Genomic DNA, 19,301 nt, shown 5'->3' with positions numbered 1-19,301 from the left:
TTAAGAAGTCAGGCAGTTGAGTATACTGTAATGTTATGAGGGAAGAATATTAAATGTAGCTGAGTATCGAAAGTTATTTAATGCAGAGTGATCTAATAAGAATGGAGATTGTTAGTAATGAAATCGTCAAGTGAGTTCAATGTTAAAATGATAGTCAGATGTGATTAAATCTAGACGTCATCGAAATGTTAACATGTTTTTTCAGACTAGGGACTGTGGACAGGTGTGAGCATTAGTATGAAGGGGCTGCCTGGCCGAGGCGGTAAAGGCATGCTCGGTTCGCCCGGAAGGACTGGGTTCGAATCCCCGTCAGGAAGTCGTAAAATTTAAGAAACGAGATTTCCACTTCCGAAGGTGCATATGGCCCTAAATTTCACTCAGCCTACACCAAAAATGAGTACCAGGTTAATTCTTGGGGGCAACGGCGGCCGGGCGTAGAGCTAACCACTCTACCCTATCACGTGCCGTGGTTAACAATGGTGGAAGCCTTTACCTTCCACTCCTCCAAGAGCATTCATGGCCTGTACGTAGGTGACTTTGCTTTGCTTTTTAAGTGCACTGCACATCAAGAAACTATCATTTCCTAACTTAAATATTTTTGTAGTTTTAAATAACTTGGGGCGGGTCTTTTCTGGAGAACATGTCGCGGTGTTGCGAGGGCAAAGTACTTTACGGCTGAGCTGTGTTATACTGTATGTATCTTGGGTTTTCAGCCTGAAGGCTGGTTTGATCCTTCACAGCTCCGCCAAAAGCTGTCATAAATAACTTAGGGGTCACTGAAGAGGCGTACTAGGGAAATGAGGAGTGAGGTAGTTTTCCGTTGCTTTCCTCACCGAGCCAGAAGTTGCTATAACATATCAGTCTGCCAAGCCCACTGAAATGCATGCACCAACCAACCCTATGAGCGATATTTACACACCATTCATAACAGGGACTGGCTACATAAGGAATGGTATTACTAGCATCACTCATGCCTGTCACTGTCATATTGTCAAAGCCAAGGATGAGACCGAGACAACTCAATTAAAGTAACAAATTTATTCTAGCCCATACCAGAAGACATAGTGCACTGTAAACACTACATCTCACCAGCAAAGGCATCACTGTATACTATAAACTGCTGCAAGTACAACCAAGTGTCAATATTCCTGTACGTACAAATTGTAAAAACACAAACTACTATTTCGACTGATTCTACAAAACCGCCCACATCATTTCCGTGCAGAGTGACATTAGACTAGCGTATAATAATATTGTTTGTATTTGGCTTCTGCGGAGCCCTTCGAAGACCCATGCGAGTCCCTAACGTTACGCCCCTGCAGACTGCAAATATTGTTTTTGTTTTCATTAAATCTTGTAGGAGGTAACGAGAAACAATCCCAGTAAATAAGACAAGAAGCAAGCTTGTACAGTAGTTTGACGTGGCTGTTGATATCGCGAAATTCTCGGTACGGTAGGCTTATTTGAGAGAGTTGTGCATTCCGGTCATAAAGCGGTATTACGGTCATAATTATCAAGGACATTGGTGAAGTATGGCTGTCTCGTTGGTATGGAGCCTCTGATGCTCTGACTACTGCTGTGGACACCTGTAATCAAATGTCTGGCGCGAGGTCGTGGTCTAACTAGGGTCGCTATTTTATGCGAGTTAAAATTTACCACAAACGCCACATTGTCCGTGGATTGCGACCGAAACAAAGATCAAACATCCTAGATTCCCCAAAGAAGTTCACACATTTTCGCACAATGTGATGTTGGTTACGCTGTTGATAGCGTTCTGAATGGTCGGACCAATGTAGGAATTCGATCACGAATGCTCTTTTCAGGGCAACGGTAGCAGAGCACATACTGTCTTAAGTTGCCGTGTAGGTTTAATTTGTATTTACCGGGCTGAATAGCCCAACTTGAGATATTCGATCCTTGTTCGGTCTGGTGGTATGGTACCGATATTTGAAGGTCTCGAACACGTGAGCCTCGTGTCGGTATATTTATCAGCATGTAAAATAACTCGGTGTTTCCAAAAAAACATTAAAGTAGTTAGCGGGACGTCAAACAATTTTCTTTCAATTTTTTGAGCATATGTTTTTCGAATATAGATTTTGAGAGGCACAGAAAAATCAACCAGTAGAACTGTCTTTTTAATTTTTTTAAGAAGGGCGATGTAGGGGCTCCCTGGTGGAGGTGGTGATTATTGTTTTAAGAGGAAGTACAACTAGGCAACCATCCTCTATATAACACTAATCAGAGAGAAAATAGGGAAGGGATCCGACACTTCGAAAATGAAGGTATCGGCTAAAGAAAGGCAAGGGCCATGAAGGGCGTGAAAATGAAAGACTCCCTAGCCCTCGCAAACCTAATACCGTTGGGGTCGGAAAAGAACAAGAGTTGACCAAGGAAGGTCGGATAAGATAGATGGAAGTGAGGAGCCTGGCACAAGTAAGTGGATGCAATACCAGGACTCAGCTAAGGGCCCCGTGGTCGCCACCCCACTCTCCAAAGTTCAGAGCCCCTGGGGACCCTTTTAGTTGTCTCTTACGACAGGCAGGGTATGATACCATGGGTGTTATTCTACCACCCCCACCCACAGGGGGAGGGGGTCCCTGGCCGAAGCGGTAAAGGCATGCTCGCCATGGAAGGACGTGGGTTCGATTCCCAGTCAGGAAGTCGAAAAATTTAAGAAATAAGATTTCCACTTCCGGAGGTGCACGTGGCCCTGAGGTTCATTCAGCCTGCACAAAAGTGAGTACCAGGTTCATTCCTGGGGACAAAGGCAGCTAGACATACAGCTAACCACTCTACCACACCGAGTGCCGAGGTTACGAATAGCGGAAGCCTTTTCCTTCCACCCCTCCAAGGGCCTTCATAGCTTGTACAGAGATGACTTTGCTTTGCTTTGTTTTGTTTTCATGCAAGGTGATGCCGTATGCCGAACTCACTGTCTTTAGTAAAACTGAATCTTCCAGCACTTCTACAGTGCTGTATGTGTACTGCTAATATGGCATGCTACTCTTGATGTGTAGGCATACCACCAGAAGGCAACATTATATCACTGAACATATTCAGTGTTTGATGAATGCTGTGTTAATTTACTTTTGGACCATCAGAGTCGTTAGCTATTACCTGTTGTGGGAGGACAACCTAGATGTCATATGCACAGATTTCTTTTCAACTGCATAGTATATATAGATTTTATTTGTAAAAATAAATGTAGGGAACTATTTTAAATTATGTGCTGGAAAAAAAAAAGCTAGAGAAAGTTATTATTTATAAACATAAATACAGTTATCTCTCGTTATAATGCCATAGTTTGTTCTGAGTTTATTTGGTGCAGTAAAGAGGCTGGTGTTAAGTCAAGGTAACATTTTAAAACATTAATTTGAATGACTTATGCTACGTAGTGATATACTGTACAGGGACTTTATGGAATGTATTAATTTCACTTTATAATTATGTAGATACTTTGTATTCATACAGTCTCATGGCATATGTTACATGCAAATTTGATACAGTTATCATAAGCAAAGTAAAGTATATTTTTTGAGGTCTGAATAATAATTTCAGTGGAGCATACAGATACACAGACATGATTGAAGTTCGTAACAGGTCATGGTGATGAGTGGCGTATCCTGAGGGCTACCAAGGCTATCGGTGAAGCCCAAGCCCAAATCTCAAATGAGAATGAAGAACATCTAAAGCATATTATACAAGCATCTGACACGTTCCATTTACAAAACTTGAAAGCAATGAGAAGGAACATCGCACATATTTCTGAGAGCAAGACAACGGAGACTGATCTTGCAGGCCAGGCTCTGCATCTCTCTCCCCTCAACCCACCTCTCAAGACATGCTGCTGTATGACCGATAGGTATGGGGATCGGGGTTGGGGGGGTGTTAAGCTTCGCTCCGTCAGATCGCCACTGCTAACAAACAGCCGTGTGTTACTCATCGTATATACTTCCTCACCTTATACTCAGATAACAGAGTGCCGGTATTTCACTCCTGTTTACTTCTACATCCTGGTAGGAAGACACTGCAGGGTTGCTGTTATAGGAATAATATAGTTTTCTTTTTATAGGTAATTCTGCTAAAATGAAATGCATTCTTTCAGGTTTAGTGTTTTCTTTTGTTGGTTGGAATTGAACCAGTGATCATAGGTCGCACACCACCACTGTCCTCCCGAGGAAGCTAATAAAGCAGTGAATGATGGTATGACCACTGGTAATGCTGTAAAATTCAAAATATTAATTTAATAATAATAATAATAATAATAATAATAATAATAATAATAATAATAATAATAATAATAATAATAATATCGCAAGGCATCTGTATAGGCTTGGTGGTGACCTAATAATATATAATTTCGTGTGGTTATTTCTAGCCGGGTGCGGCCCTTGTAAAGAAGACCCTCCGATGAGGGTGGGTGGCATCTGCCACGTGTAGGTAACTGCGTGTTATTGTGGTGGAGGATAGTGTTATATGCGGTGTGTGAATTGCAAGAATGTTGGGGACAGCACAAACACCCATGCCCCGAGCCATTGGAATTAACCAATGAAGGTTAAAATCACCAACCCGGCCGGGAATTGAACCCGGAACCCTCTGAATCGAAGGCCAGTACGTTGACCATTCAGCCAACGAGTCGGACAGTGGTGACCTAATGAGAATGAAATGAATGGTGAAGACATCATAAACACCCAGTCCCCAAGCCAGGGGAATTAACAGCACGAGGGGGCTGATTCTGAGAATTGAACTACTAATGAGCTGCTAATGAAGATCAGTAACATCCAGCCTGTTCACATTCCTAAAGGATTGGGTAAAAGCCATGTTCCCATTTGAAGATAAATTCTCCGGGTTCCTGCCGACTATTTTAAATGAACAGTTGGTGATTGATCAAGTACACTTTTAACACAGTAAAACACTTCTTTACCTGTGCTATCAATAGCAGATGACGATAGACGGGGTGGCATTGCCAAAGGCAAGCATTTTATCCATTTAGCCACAAAGCTGGACTTTAATTGGCTAAACCTAAGGCTACCATCTCCACTGATTAGGTGTTGAGTATTGACAGTATCAGAGGCCAGGGCAGTACCTTGTAAAGCAGCCTTCACAACACAGCAGGCTTGTCTATTGACTTCTGGCTGCAGTTTGAAACGCTTAAGGCTTGACGTTCACTAAACCAACCATCGAAAAGGAGTAACCTAATTCTAGTTGTAGCCCACATCATAATTCCAGCATACGCCACTGATGGTGAGCTACTGCCAAGCTTCTGACCTTCAAATTGCTTTGTCCAGGGTTTTAAATCTATTCTTAGAAATGGTCTACAGTGTTTAGCCGCAAGGAAATTCGCATTGTATGCTATTATCATTTATCCAAAGTAGGTACAGTAACTCCCTTGGTCTTCACCAATCGAGATAATGAGCTACTAATGAGGATCAGTTAACATCCAGCCTGCTCACATGCCTAAAGGATTGGGTAAAAGCCATGTTCCTAATTGAAGATAAATTCTCCGGGTTCCTGCCGACGATTTTAAATGAACAGTTTGTGATTTATCAAGCACACTTTTAACACAGTAAAACACTTCTTTACCTGTGCTATCAATAGCAGATGACGGTAGACGGGGTGGCATTATATTGAGGTAGTTACTATGCTACTTTCATCAGGAATATCTGTTCGTTGCTCATCGTAGGTGATAACTGAGGGTGGTGGTATATCTGGTGGCAATATGTAGGAGGTTGACTGTACACTGTGTATTGACTACATGGATTTAACCAGAATACTATTGTAAATAGTTTTTAATATATTTATACAAGTCAATGCGGGAATAAATAACAGCACCCATTATGGTCAAGTTTATCACCATTGGAAATAGAACTAAAGGATATTAGAAGGTAGTGGGTAAATGTGGGGAAGATATGGAAGCTTATAGGAATGGGAAGCGTTTACTTGACTTCTGTGTTAGTATGGGATTAGCAGTTACAAATACATTCTTCAAACAGTTTATTCACTGGGGATATTTTAATGATGCAGACTACTATCTGATCTGTAGCAAGCTAAGTATCTCTAGGCCTAGGACAGAGAAAGTGAAATCAGTCTGCAAATAAATGAAGATAGAAAATCTCCAGGACAAGGAAGTTCAACAGAAGTACTCTGTATTATGATTAGTGAAAAGCTTCCAACAGTAGACAGTAAGCAGGTTCAGGATATAGAAACAGAATAAGTGTCATACAGGGATGCTGTAGTAGAAAAAAACAAACAAAAAAAACAAAAACAAACGGAAAGCTTAGGAACAACTGTATGTAAATGTGGGAAAAAGTGAACATCTTGGTGGAATGATGAAGTGAGAGCAGCTTGTAAATGCAAAAAGAGAAGGCATGTCTAAAATGGCTCCAAACAAGATTGATGCAGACAGGGATTTTTACATTGATGAAAGAAAGAGAGGAAAACAGGTAATTGTTGAATCCAAGAAGTCATGGGAAGATTTCAGAAAAAACCTGAAAAGGCTAGGTCAAGTGGTAGGGAAACCTTTCCGGACACTAATAAAGAATCTTAAGGAAGGGAGGAAAAAAGGAAGTGAACAGTGTTTTGGGTAATTCAGGTCAACTCATAGGTCCCAGGGAATCACTGGACAAGTGAGAGGAATATTTTGAAAGTCTTCTCAAGGTAAAAGGAAATCTTTCGGGTGACATTGCAAACAACTGAGCTCATGTAGAGAAGGACAATGAATGATGTTGGTGAAATTACACATGAGGAAGTGGAAAGAATGGTAAATAAACTCCATTGTCATAAAGCTGCAGGAATAAATGAAATTAGGCCTGAAAATTTGAAATATAGTGAGAAGGTAGGAGTGAAATGGCTTCATAGAGTAATAAGATTAGCATGGAATGTTAGTGAGGTACCTTCTGATTGGACAAAGACAGTAACTGCACCCATCTATAAAACAAGGGAACAGGAAGGATTGAAAAAACTACTGAGGTATCTCATTGATCAGTATACCAAGCAAGCTGTTCACTGGCGTTTTGGAAGGGACAGTGTGATCAGTGCTTGGGAGTAAGTAGGATGAATATATGTGTGGTTTCAGACCATAGAGGGACTGTCAGGATCAGATTTTCAGAGTGCACCAGCTAATTGAAAAGTGCTACGAGAAGAATAGACAGTTATATTTGTTTCATAGATCTAGAGAAGACATATGACAGAGTACCGAGGGGACTATGGAATTATTAACAGAAATCAAAGGTATTTATGTTGACTCTTGGGCTGCGGTGAGAACTGATTGTAGAATTAATTCTTGGTTCTAGGAATTTACAGGGTTTAGAGAAGGCTGTAATCTTTCATCTTTGTAGTTCATAGTTTATATGAATCATGTAAGGTACATGAAAGGTATAAAGTGGTGGGGAGGGATTCAGTTAGCTGGAAATGTAGTAAGCAGTCTGGCCTTAGTCTTATTGGCAGATTGTGCTGACAGCCTGCAGTCTAATATCTTGGAATTTGAAAATGAGTGCAATGAGTATGATATGAAAATGAGTCTTTCCAAGACTAAAGTGATGTCAGTAGGTAAGAAAACTAAGAGAATTGAATGTCAAGTTGAGAATACAAAACTAGGACAGGTAGATCATTTCAAGTATTTAGGATGTGTATTCTCCCAAGATGGTAGTGTAGTTAGTGAAACTGAATCAAGGTGCAGCAAATCTAATACAGTGAGCTCGCAGTTACGAACAACAGTTCTGTAAGAAGGAAAGTCATCTCCCGGTCTGTTTTCAGACCAACTTTTCTTTACGGGCGTGAAAGCTGGGTGGACTTATTCGTAAGTTAGAAGTAACAGATATGAAAAGTATCGAGCTGGTACAAACAGGTGGGAACAATGGCAGGAGGATACTCGGAATAAGGGGAGAAAGGCTAAGTTAGGAATGAAATTGATTGATGAAGCTGTTCACATAAACCGGCTTGAGTTGTGGGTCATCTAAGGCAAATGGAGGAGGATAGGTTACGTAGGAGAATAATGGACTCAGTCATGGAGGCCAAGAGAAGTAGAGAGAGACCAAAACAACAATGGTTAGACCCAGTTTCTAATGCTTTAGAGATAAGATACCTATAGAAGTAAACAAGACCACAGAGCTAGTTACAAATAGAGGATTGTGGTGGCATTTAATAAAATCAGAGGCTTGTAAACTGAATGGCATGACAGATGTATGCATGTTTTTCAGCAAGAAAGTTTGCCTCATTCTTGTGAAGTCTTCCTTTAACATTGCCTTCCAGATACATCATACCAGATCTTGATGAGGTACTTTCTTGATCAGACATGAAAAGTATTGACAACAATTGCTGGTACAAACAGGTGGGAACAATGGCAGGAGGATACTCGGAATGAGGATATAAACGCTAAGTTAGGAATGAAATCAATTGATGAAGCTGTTCACATAAACCACCTTTGGTTGTGGGTCATCTAAGGCGAATGGAGGAGGATAGGTTACATAGGAGAATAATGGACTCAGTCATGGAGGCCAAGAGAAGTAGAGAGAGACCAAAACAGCAATAGTTAATAGTTAAGGTAAATTGCCAACAGAGTGCAGCACCATTCTAATTTTAGGTTTTATGTGTTTTTTTTAAAATATCCTGTCAATATTAAAAATTAAAAGGAGCAAGATAGGTACTGAAAGAAGAGACAATCCTGTTAAAAACGGGATCTAAAATGTTGTTCTCCTGTAGGATTCTTTACCACTAACAGATACCATTCTCTTTGTGTCATTATTGGAATTTAAATGCTTCTCATTTTCAGTTGTACATACCTTGATCAGTTGTTGAGAATCTCTTATTAGATTTAACTATGATACATCTTATGTTGCAGTTTCTACACAGTAGTGGCTCCTCGAGTACTGCGTCCGAATGTTCCTTACCATGTGGCTGTGAGCACACAGGGCACACCTGTGCCTACAACAGTGAGATTAGAGGTTGGAGGGAAGCAGGATGGAGGAGGTACCTTCCAAGTTAGTGATGTTGTGACTGTCCAACCATACACAACTCAACTTGCTAAGCTAGAGGTGAGTCTTGCAGTGATTGTAAACATTTTCACTTCAGCGGTAATACTGCTTAACCATAGCCCTGTGGTTTAGCTAAAGAAATTAATAAACCTTATGAAAATCATCAAACTTCTCCTTCAAATGAGCATATAAAATTCAAATATTGTGCCAAACGCCACTCTTTCACCTTTAATTCTTTCTGTATGTTTTCGTTTCTCACTCAAGCTCTCCTTGTCTTCCATACTTCACAGAAAATTCACTTCTACTGCCTGTACTTTATTTTCATACTTTTTTAAAATTATTTTTCATTTTTCAGGTCTAGGCTTTATGTATCATGATAGGAGGGACTTACTGAACGTACATTATGATTGGGATATTCTTGGATGGCACAGTGCAGCTTGTTGGAATCAAATGACTGTATAAAATGTGCTTGTTTCCAGATTGGTGATCTTGGTCCTGGTTCCTATAACCTCACTGCCCGAGGTGTGAGTGGGTTGGAATTTGAGAACTCCACAGTGTTGGACTATATACACAAGAGCTACTCTGTATTCATTCAGACTGACAAAGCTATCTACAAGCCTGGTCACAAGGTGAACTTCCGTGTCATTGCTCTCAACAGCCACCTTAGGCCAAGCATAAAGAGTGCTCTAGATGTCTACATCACTGTAAGTAATCAACTTCCCTGTTTGATAATTTGCACCCTAGTGCTAATTTTAGGAATGTTTAATTTCATGATTTACAGGTCTCTTTAACCTAATCTGAACGTCTTGTTATTATTATTATTATTATTATTATTATTATTATTATTATTATTATTATTATTATTATTATTATTATTATTATTATTATTATTATTATTATTATTATTATTCACAGCTGCCATTAACTAGTAGATATCTTACTTCAGATCATGACCGAGCGTGGGTTCGAACCCCATTGTCGGCAGCCCTGAAGATGGTTTTCCGTGGTTTCCCATTTTCACACCAGGCAAATGCTGGGGCTGTACATTAATTAAGGCCACAGCCGATTCCTTTTGATTCCTAGCCCTTTCCTGTATCATCATCACCATAGACCTATCTGTGTCGGTGCGATGTAAAGCCAATTGTAAAAAAAAAAAAAAAAAAAAAAACTTCAGATCATGGGATACTTTTTCCAATACCAAAACTTCTATTACTGTTACATACTCGAGTCCAAACATGTCATTATCAAGAAATGAAAACAAAACAAAAAATCTTTCATATTCTGTACATGAATAAGAAAATGAAAAACTTTTCTCTGTACTATTTTCAGGATGGCAAGGGAAACAGAGTGAAACAGTGGCGAAGAGCGGTGGCCACCAATGGTGTGTTCAGTGCTGAGCTGCAGTTGTCTGAATCACCAGTTCTTGGAGACTGGACCATTGTCGTCACAGCATTAGATCAAACATTTTCAAAGTCCTTCCACGTTGCTGAATATGTGTTACCAAAGTTTGAGGTCACCGTTGACATTCCACCTCATGCAACTTTCAAGGATTCTCGGGTTGTGGCTACTGTTCGTTGCAAGTAAGTTGATCAGTGAAAGTTTCATTCAAGAGTATTATTCCTAGTAAAAAAAAAAAAAAGAAATTTACAATATGTCAATTGTTGTGCAGGTATACATATGGAAAGCCTGTGAAAGGTGAAGCTACAGTGACAGCTTACCCTAATATTTATTCAGGGGTCATTCAGCCTATCTTTCAAACACCTGTTCGTAAAGTTGTTCCAATTGATGGAAAAGCTACTGTCGAGTTTGACATTGCTAAAGAATTACAGTAAGTACTTAATATTTTATTCCATCATTTTTGGGTTCCATAACTATCAATAATATCTTAAACCGTTCTGATTGTAGAATTGTGTAACTTTAAAGAGAAATTGGTACAAATAGTTTAGATTTCAGTTAATTCAAAATAAATTAAACTTAAATGTCATAAATCTTTCATAAGATTGATTGCATCTCAGCAGAAACCATTATCAAATATTTCTTATTCAAAGCTGAGGCATCTGCATGGCTGATAGCTAATGTTTGAAGATCAGAAACTCTCTCCTACCTTCTTAAGAAGCTTTTAACAATCAAGATGGAGGTGATCCAAAGATAACGGATGGTCAGGAATAAAGTCAGCCAAACCTTTATTGGCTCTAAAAATGGTTTCATTCACCATCAGTAACCATGCATTAGCTTCAGATGATAAAAATGTCATATTTATTACTAATCTAGTGATCCTGTTTAAGTTTTCATGTTTGTCTGCTTTCCTATTGCTTTCTCTTCCCACAGTGACCTGGCATTGTGTTGATCCTGTTATGTCCTTCTTTCCTTCTTCTTGTCTCTCTTTACAATTTTTGTTCCTTTCGATGTTTATTGACCCATTGGGTCCTTTTTCTCCTTTAGTGTTTGTCCTCTGTCCCTAGCCCCTCATCACATGTATCCATTTTTACCACTTTATCTCTTCCCTTTTCCTGTAATTATCTGGCCTTTTTTTGTTATCCTGCACTTCCGACATCTAGACTGAGTAGCAGTGATTGGGAATGAAAAGTGTGGGGGGGGACAAAAATGTATAGACAGCAAAAGGTACCCAGGTCTTTGGGATATAGAAGTCTTATTTAAAATTGAAAAAAATAGCGAGGAAATGGTACGTTTTTGAGGCTATCTGAGTGTATTTCAGTAGATGTAAACGTTGACAGTCTACCAACTTCAGTACAGTAATAAGAGTACTATACATTAAAACTTTCACCAAAGGAACAATAACTACACATGTATTACAATTAGATAGAAATATGGTGTGATTATACAATTAGAAAGTCATTTAGTATTTGACGACATGCTAACAAGGTAACAGACACTAGATAGAACTGCAGACAGACTGACAAATGTGCACAGGAAGCATGTGAATTATACCTATGTCCTAGACTTTGGCAAAAATATACCCCTGCTACCCTTCCTCACAACACATGCTACACGTTGCTCCGCGAGTCTCCACTACTTGCTGTAGCACTGTACAATCAGTTAGCTGCGACGAATGACATTTTCTACGTATTTGTCAGTTTTTCTTAGTAATTAAAGAAATCAAAGGAAAGAATTAGCTGAAAAAACAGCAGGGTTTATATGAATTGATTTTATAGTAATTGCTAGTTTCAGGCAGATATTTAAAAAATAGCTGTTGGGTTTAGTTGCCAAAACTGAACAAAAAGTTTAAGGTGGCTAAATTGGAATAAAAATTTAATTTTTCTCCACAACTCATTGGGGGTTAAGAAGAATTGGAATTGATAAGGAGAAGGCCTATCTACTTGTAGATATGCAGATGTGGAGGTTATTCTTGTCATTTGTGCATTTTAATGTTTGCCCTTGTCTCCTTTTCTATTGCTACCTCTTCCCACACTCATCTATTGTTGATTTTAAAGGAAATCATTACTCTACAGTAGAACCTTGCTTATCCAAGCTCAGATTAAGTGAGGTGCTATATTATTAGTCAAATCTGTAAGTCTGGAACAATATGGTACCATACCTTACTTTACTAATGCATAATTCTTCATTTTTAAAATCGTGAATAGTGGGCAGCATATGTGTATTATTGTAGCAAAGAAACAAGGTACCCTAAGGAATGTTTTTCAGAAAGGTCAAAGTGTAAAACATTCCAAAGTGATTAGGTTTTGTTATCTTCTTTAATTATGTTGCAATTTCAATATACATACTGGTAGGTCTGTTATAAGAGAAGCAATTCATATAGTATTAAAATATAACAATACAGTATATAATAATGCATATTTCTTGCTATTAGTTTTACATCTCAACACAGATAGGATAGGGCTAGGACTGTGAAAGAAGTGACTATTGCCGCAATTAATATACAGCCTCATCATTTGCTTGGTGTGAAAATGGGAAACTACGGGAAACAATGTTCATGACAGTCAACCCACTATCTCTGATATTGACAACATTTTTATATCTGTGTGGCTGTCCATATTAAGAGCAGCTTTCACTTATCTACAGTAAGGTAATCTCTGTCCACATTACCTTGGATAATCGGGATTCTACTGTACTTTGAATGGGTGATGTAGCCACTTTGTTTGCTCTTTCTTGTGGCAATGAAGAATTACTTAATAATTTGCACTTTCCAAACAAGAATGTGTATTCAGTTGGGAGTTCACAAAATTTCTCCAGTACACACTTTGCCAATAAACTTGCATAGTCTGTTATGTTAGGAAAGTGACGAGCGCAGTTGAGGACAATTTGTACTGAAATTTAAACTCTTTCTAGAAGCAGTGAAATGCATCCCATTTATTAGCAAAATGTAGATAAACATTGATGTATTTACTAGTCAAGAAATCTTGTGTGGTAATGTGTTCGTTCCTTTTGGATATGCTTGTATTCTTGGGAACTTGGAAACTTCCAGCTAATCTTGTTTTTGTCAGAAAATGTACAGTATTATTATTTTTTCTTTCTGATATGGCAAGTTTATCTGTTTTCCTGCAGAGTTTTTGAACTGGAGGATACCACTTTTATTTATTTCTTTGGTTGCTACTAGGGACTCATACCAGTTTTGTACAGGAGCAATAAATGTCGAATTTATGGTGGTATAGAGTTTATAAGATTTTCTTGTTGACAACATGAGTTTTTCTCTTGATGTATTTACTGTATGTGTTACTTGAAGGCCCTTCCAGCTGCCTGCGTGATAGCTCACTCTTTGCTCCTTGTGAATAATTTAAAACATTCCTGCACTTTCACTAAAAATATAAATCCTCTTCTTCTGTTCCATTTTCCATATTCTGTCTGGAAATCTTTATTTGTGCATTACTAGAACAGCTTTCAGTAAGCAGTAAGTAAATGATAAGAAAGATGTCATAAACTGTGACCATAACATAGACTGAATCAGTCACTGCTCTCTAGATTTGAAAACCCCCTTCAGTACTAAATATCTAAAGTAACCTGTGTATGAATACTTATTTTTTCAAAAGAACTTCAGCACATGTCACCATAAGGCTCCTGAATTTTACAGAAATGCCAGTAGACTTAAAATTATAATTTGAAAAGAAAAATAAATTATTTGTATTCACAAATATAAACCTGATTGGATAAGATTGGAACTCACTTCATGAGACAAAAATACAACAATGAGAGGTGAGAATATTTAGTCTACTATCACGATTGATTGGTTGATACTTTGACAACATCTATGCACTCTTTTCCATGTTAGATGCTGTATGATCACCTTCATTTTCTAATTTTTAAGTCAGTGTAGCCAGTGAAGTTCCCATTTTTCATCCTTTTGTGATCTGTAGGTTGAAAGAAGATTTTGAAAGAACAATTCAGTTTGATGTTGCTGTAGAAGAAGCCCTTACTGGAAGAAGGCAGAACACTTCTGCACAAATGTTGTTACATAAACATAAGTACAAGATGGAGCTGGTCAAAACTTCAGAGTACTTCAAGCCCGGACTTAAATACACAGCTTATGTGAGTATTTTTCTAGTTTTGATGAAGTCAGAATAAATGACTGTTGATGGTGCGACTTCTATTATTTTAAACTTTTTTTTTACTCGACGGCAAAATTACTGTGCTTGATCTTACATTGCATATAGTAATACTGCTGATTGTACTGTACTTTTTCACTTTCTTTTAAATTCCACTGTTGTTACACGTCTGTATTGTATTACATTTACTGTGGTATGGTCATCTTATACCTAGTAACAATATTGTTATAAGCTTAACTTTATTACATGGGCTTTTGTATACATAAAATGCAGCATGTATTTTATACATCAGTGCCACATAGGCATTGTCACTACCATGATGTCCAACTTGTTGGCTGAGTGGTCAGTGTACTGGCCTTCAGTTCAGAGGGTCCCAGGTTTGATTCCCGGCCAGGTCAGGGATCTTAACCTTCATTGGTTAATTCCAGTGGCCCGGGGGCTGGGTGTTTGTGCTGTCCCCAACATCCCTGCAACTCACACACCACACATAACACTATCCTCCACCACATTAACATGCAGTTACCTACACATGGCATATGCCGCCAACCCTCATCGAAGGGTCTGCCTTACAAGGGTTGCACTCGGCTAGAAATAGCCACACAAAATTAAGTACTACCATGGTGGCACTCTTATAACCAAAATATGCCACATTCACCCCTGTTTTGTAAATGGGTCTCAGTCGGACAAGCCAATGTCTGTGATGTTGGCTCTAAAATCAAGTGACATGGAGACTGAGAGTTAAGGAGTAGTAAATCCTGCACTTCACTGAATTCACTCTCTCCCTCTGCACTGCAATGAATGCTTCTCCACATGAGCAAATGTTTAGCCATTCTAGATCAGTCAACAGGAGTTCCTTGTTAAAATCGTAGTCTAAACCTGGACCTGTTCTTATGAAGAAGCATGTTCGTTCCAGCAAATATGACTCACTTGCATAAGTGGAATTAATACAATCAAACCCTGAATATGCATATATCAGACTTCCAGATGGACAACAAACAACTGTTTCAACCCAGCACCTTGCTCCTCGAGGAGACCTTAATACAAGAGTAAAACTTAACCCAAGCACTATTGAGAAACAAAAAGAAACATTCTATTTTAATTTAGTCATTTCTTTTTCAGGTATAATCTGTTGTCACATATTTTATTTTTCAGATATTTACTATTGTATTCATAAATTAGTTTTGATAGAATAAAGAACCTAACAGTTATAAGTTGTATAATTTTTTATAAGTTATAAACTAACTGAGTTGGAACTTTAAAAAATGGCTTCACTATAACAAGAACCACACTATAGAGAATGGACACCCTGAATCTGTTTCAGTAGACAACAGGAAAGTAAGAGGAGAATCTTGAACACAAAGAAAACCAAAGGCCTTTACCAACTCCAGAGACCCCAAATGGAAAACTCTGCTCTGTTTGCCCAAGACACCATCCTATGCCATCTTCAGAGAATCCAAATGGAGAACTACATTCTTTTTGTCTGTCTTGTCTCATTTCCTATCATAAATTCACATGATACATCTCCAGCTACCTCGCCTTCTGACTGGTGAGTTTTATGCTTGGGTTGTGGGATCAAGTCCCAGTGCAATTGATTGAGATTTAAGAGTGCCTAAGTGTGAAATACCCAAGCAAGCCTTCCTAGAATTTGATCTCTCCCTCAACAGAGATTTCATCTACATATTGGCCCATATTAAACTAGCTAGCTCCCTGCAAAACTTTCACTTTGATAGATCTTGCCACTACTAAACCATAAGCTTCCTATTCCATAAGCCACTGGCTTAATCAGGGCGACTATTTTTCAAATCCTGGCCAATACATTCAGGATTTTTGAAATGAAGTAAAGTTCCCTAGTCCATTCCACATAAAACTGTAGGCCCCATTTTTATGATCACGATATCAGCAGTTGCGTAAAATCATAAGCTTGTTTTGCTTGTTCTACACCTTAGTCATGCTACATAAATGGATTGATTCACCATCAGTCTTCTAGTCTTCCTACCAGTTGACTCTCATCAAAATCTTCACTATGAACTATAAAATTGCTTATGACATCCACATCAAATCCATTGCTATCAGTTGCCTTCTTACTACCTGTGAACTGTTGACATCTAGCATCATTTCGAGCTACATAGTAACCATATTCCCTCTCTGTCTGCTGAGTAGTGGTACCATGAACTACAGATTCCCAAGGACATTTTGACCCATCATCGACCTTACCATCTTTTACTCTTCATAACTCTTCAAGAACTTGGAACATTCATCAAATCAATACAACCTTCACCCCGTCTGACAGTTACAAAAATTGTTCTACCATTTCCTCTATATAGGACTAGTTTCTGCATTATTGTCCATGTAAAGTTAAAAACTTCATGATTGTTCCATATTGAATAGAGAAATAAGAAGATATACAATATTAGAAGGATCCACCTTTCAATACTTCGTTGTAAGTTGAACTAAAAAGAAGTCACAACTTGTTTATTGGGACCGGTTTCGACACATTACAAGTGTCATCAGCCAAATAGTAAAGTAGGGCAAGATATAAAGATCTTAAAACAACTAATACATTGAACACAGGCAAAAAATTAACATTGATTCATATCGTAGCAATTCAGTTAATGTCCAAAACGAATGATCGCAGTCAAGAGAGTAAACAGAACATCACTGTCTTGCGCCGAAAACAAATATAGTTGAATTCACAAGCAGGTCAAGTATGCACTTATGTAGAGTCGTTGCTAGACAGGACTTGTAGGCATTTGTTTCTCAGTGGTCAACTCTTGTTCTTTTCCGACCCCGACGCTATTAGGTTTGCGAGGGCTAGGGAGTCTTTCATTTTCACGCCCTTCGTGGCCCTTGTCTCCCTTTACCGATATCTTCATTTTTCGTAGTGTCGGACCTCTTCCTCTTTTTTCCTCGGTTTAGTGTTATATAGAAGATATTTACCCATTTTTACTTCCTCTAAAAGCAATAATCACCACCACCACCACCACCACCATCCTCTAATAAACGTTCCCCAACCTTTTCTTTATCATCTCCCATTCATCTATCAATTACTACGGCAAGTTGTTTCGAGTTGAACCTCACATTCCAATTTTCTTTTATTATTTCTTCCTATTTTTAATATTTTTTTTTTTTTTTGCTTTATTCTTTTTAATGTTTTAAATTATTCTCAAACTTATATATCTACTTTGAATTTGACGAAATTAAATCCTACACTGTTTTCCTAAGACTTCAATTACGTCACCTTTTACTCTTCGGCCTGAGAAACAAATGCCTACAAGTCCTGTCTAGCAACGACTCTACATAAGTGCATACTTGACCTGCTTGTGAACTTCAACTATATTTGTTTTTGGCGCAAGACAATGATGTTCTGTTTACTCTCTTGACTGCGATCATTGTGTTTTGGACATTAACTGAATTGCTACGATATGAATCAATGTTAATTTTTTGCCTGTGTTCAATGTATTAGTTGTTTTAAGATCTTTATATCTTGCCCTACTTTACTATTTGGCTGATGATGACACTTGTAATGTGTCGAAACTGGTCCCAATAAACAAGTTGTGACTTCTTTTTAGTTCAACTTACAACGAAGTATTGAAAGGTGGATCCTTCTAATATTGTACATCTTCTTATTGTCCATGTGTATGAAACACATGCAAACACATTCTAGCTACCTTCCTCCCTATTTCCATGTGTGGCTAATTTGACAAAGAGCCATGCTTCATGTCCTCAGAATAAGTCACAAGATTGACAATAATTTCAAGTAGTTTTATCATCATTCAGTATGTATTAACTCAGAAGCCTATCATGTTCAGCATATCTTTCATTTGTGCTGTTGCTGCTGCTGCTGCCTGGTTATATCTTCCATTAAGAAGAAACTGATGATGATGATGATGATGATGATGATGATGATGATGATGCTTGTTGTTTTAAGGGGCCTAACATCAAAGGTCATCGGGCCTTAAGAATAAACTATAAAGTACATTGTTATCTGTTGCAGGTGAAGCTGGCCTATCACGATGATACTCCAGTCCAAGATGACAACAATCCTGTCAAGATAAAGTATGGTTTTAGGCATGATTTGAATCTTTCTACAGAAATGAATTTCAAGTTACCTAAGAATGGCATTGTGCAATTAGATCTGTACCCACCAGTTGAAGCCAACCAAACCATGTTGCTTGGAATAGAGGTGAGGAAATATTGATACATTTAATTCATCAGAAAACTGAAATAAGCAATCATATTAGCATTCCATATTACAAATTTACTTAAAATAAGATCTAAAAATGGTATAATACTATTGGATTGCCGTGGAGGGTTAAGAGTATTTTCTTAAATAGAAATGAAGTAATTTACCCATTTGTAAAAATCCTTATCATTCTTCTTTTCCTCATTGATTTAGGTCTATTATTTTGGCAATTATAAAACTGTATGCCTACAAATCGACTGGCTCTAAGGAGAATATATTCTTAAAATGCCTTATGATAATTTTGAAATTGCCTAATGATTTTCCCTTCACTGTATAGTAATGTGCAGAAACTGAATAGGTGGAAGTTGGATGTTGTATTGTGCAATGATGGAAGTGTAATAAGACCTCCCAGCCATTCTTGTTTGACTTAGTGGGTGACCAAGGGCACCTGAAGCCTCATAATCAGGCTTTGGATAATTATGCACTTAAAAATGCCAAACTATGCATGCCAATATGCACTAAAAAGTGTCAAAATGTGCACTGAAATGTTTGACATATGCATTGAAAACAAACATAAATCTGATATCAGTTAGCAATTTATACCATAAAAAATAAATGTTACACCTT

General features: G+C 38.2%; 1 protein-coding gene across 3 annotated transcripts in view; it reads left to right on the top strand.

Annotated features, from left to right (window-relative positions):
* The window catches only part of LOC136877698 (CD109 antigen), a 297,632-nt gene that overhangs the window by 164,771 nt on the left and 113,560 nt on the right, over nt 1-19,301 (top strand). For all 3 annotated transcript variants that reach the window (XM_068228581.1, XM_068228580.1, XM_068228582.1), the window contains exons 3-8: nt 8,840-9,032; nt 9,452-9,676; nt 10,302-10,552; nt 10,642-10,800; nt 14,303-14,474; nt 18,486-18,674. In XM_068228581.1, coding sequence (XP_068084682.1) covers nt 8,840-9,032; nt 9,452-9,676; nt 10,302-10,552; nt 10,642-10,800; nt 14,303-14,474; nt 18,486-18,674 — 1,189 coding nt within the window. The remainder of the gene's footprint in view (nt 1-8,839; nt 9,033-9,451; nt 9,677-10,301; nt 10,553-10,641; nt 10,801-14,302; nt 14,475-18,485; nt 18,675-19,301) is intronic.

This window comes from Anabrus simplex, chromosome 7 (genome assembly GCF_040414725.1).
Source record: "Anabrus simplex isolate iqAnaSimp1 chromosome 7, ASM4041472v1, whole genome shotgun sequence".
Lineage (NCBI taxonomy): Eukaryota > Metazoa > Arthropoda > Insecta > Orthoptera > Tettigoniidae > Anabrus > Anabrus simplex.
This window is presented reverse-complemented; position numbering and strand designations above follow the sequence as displayed.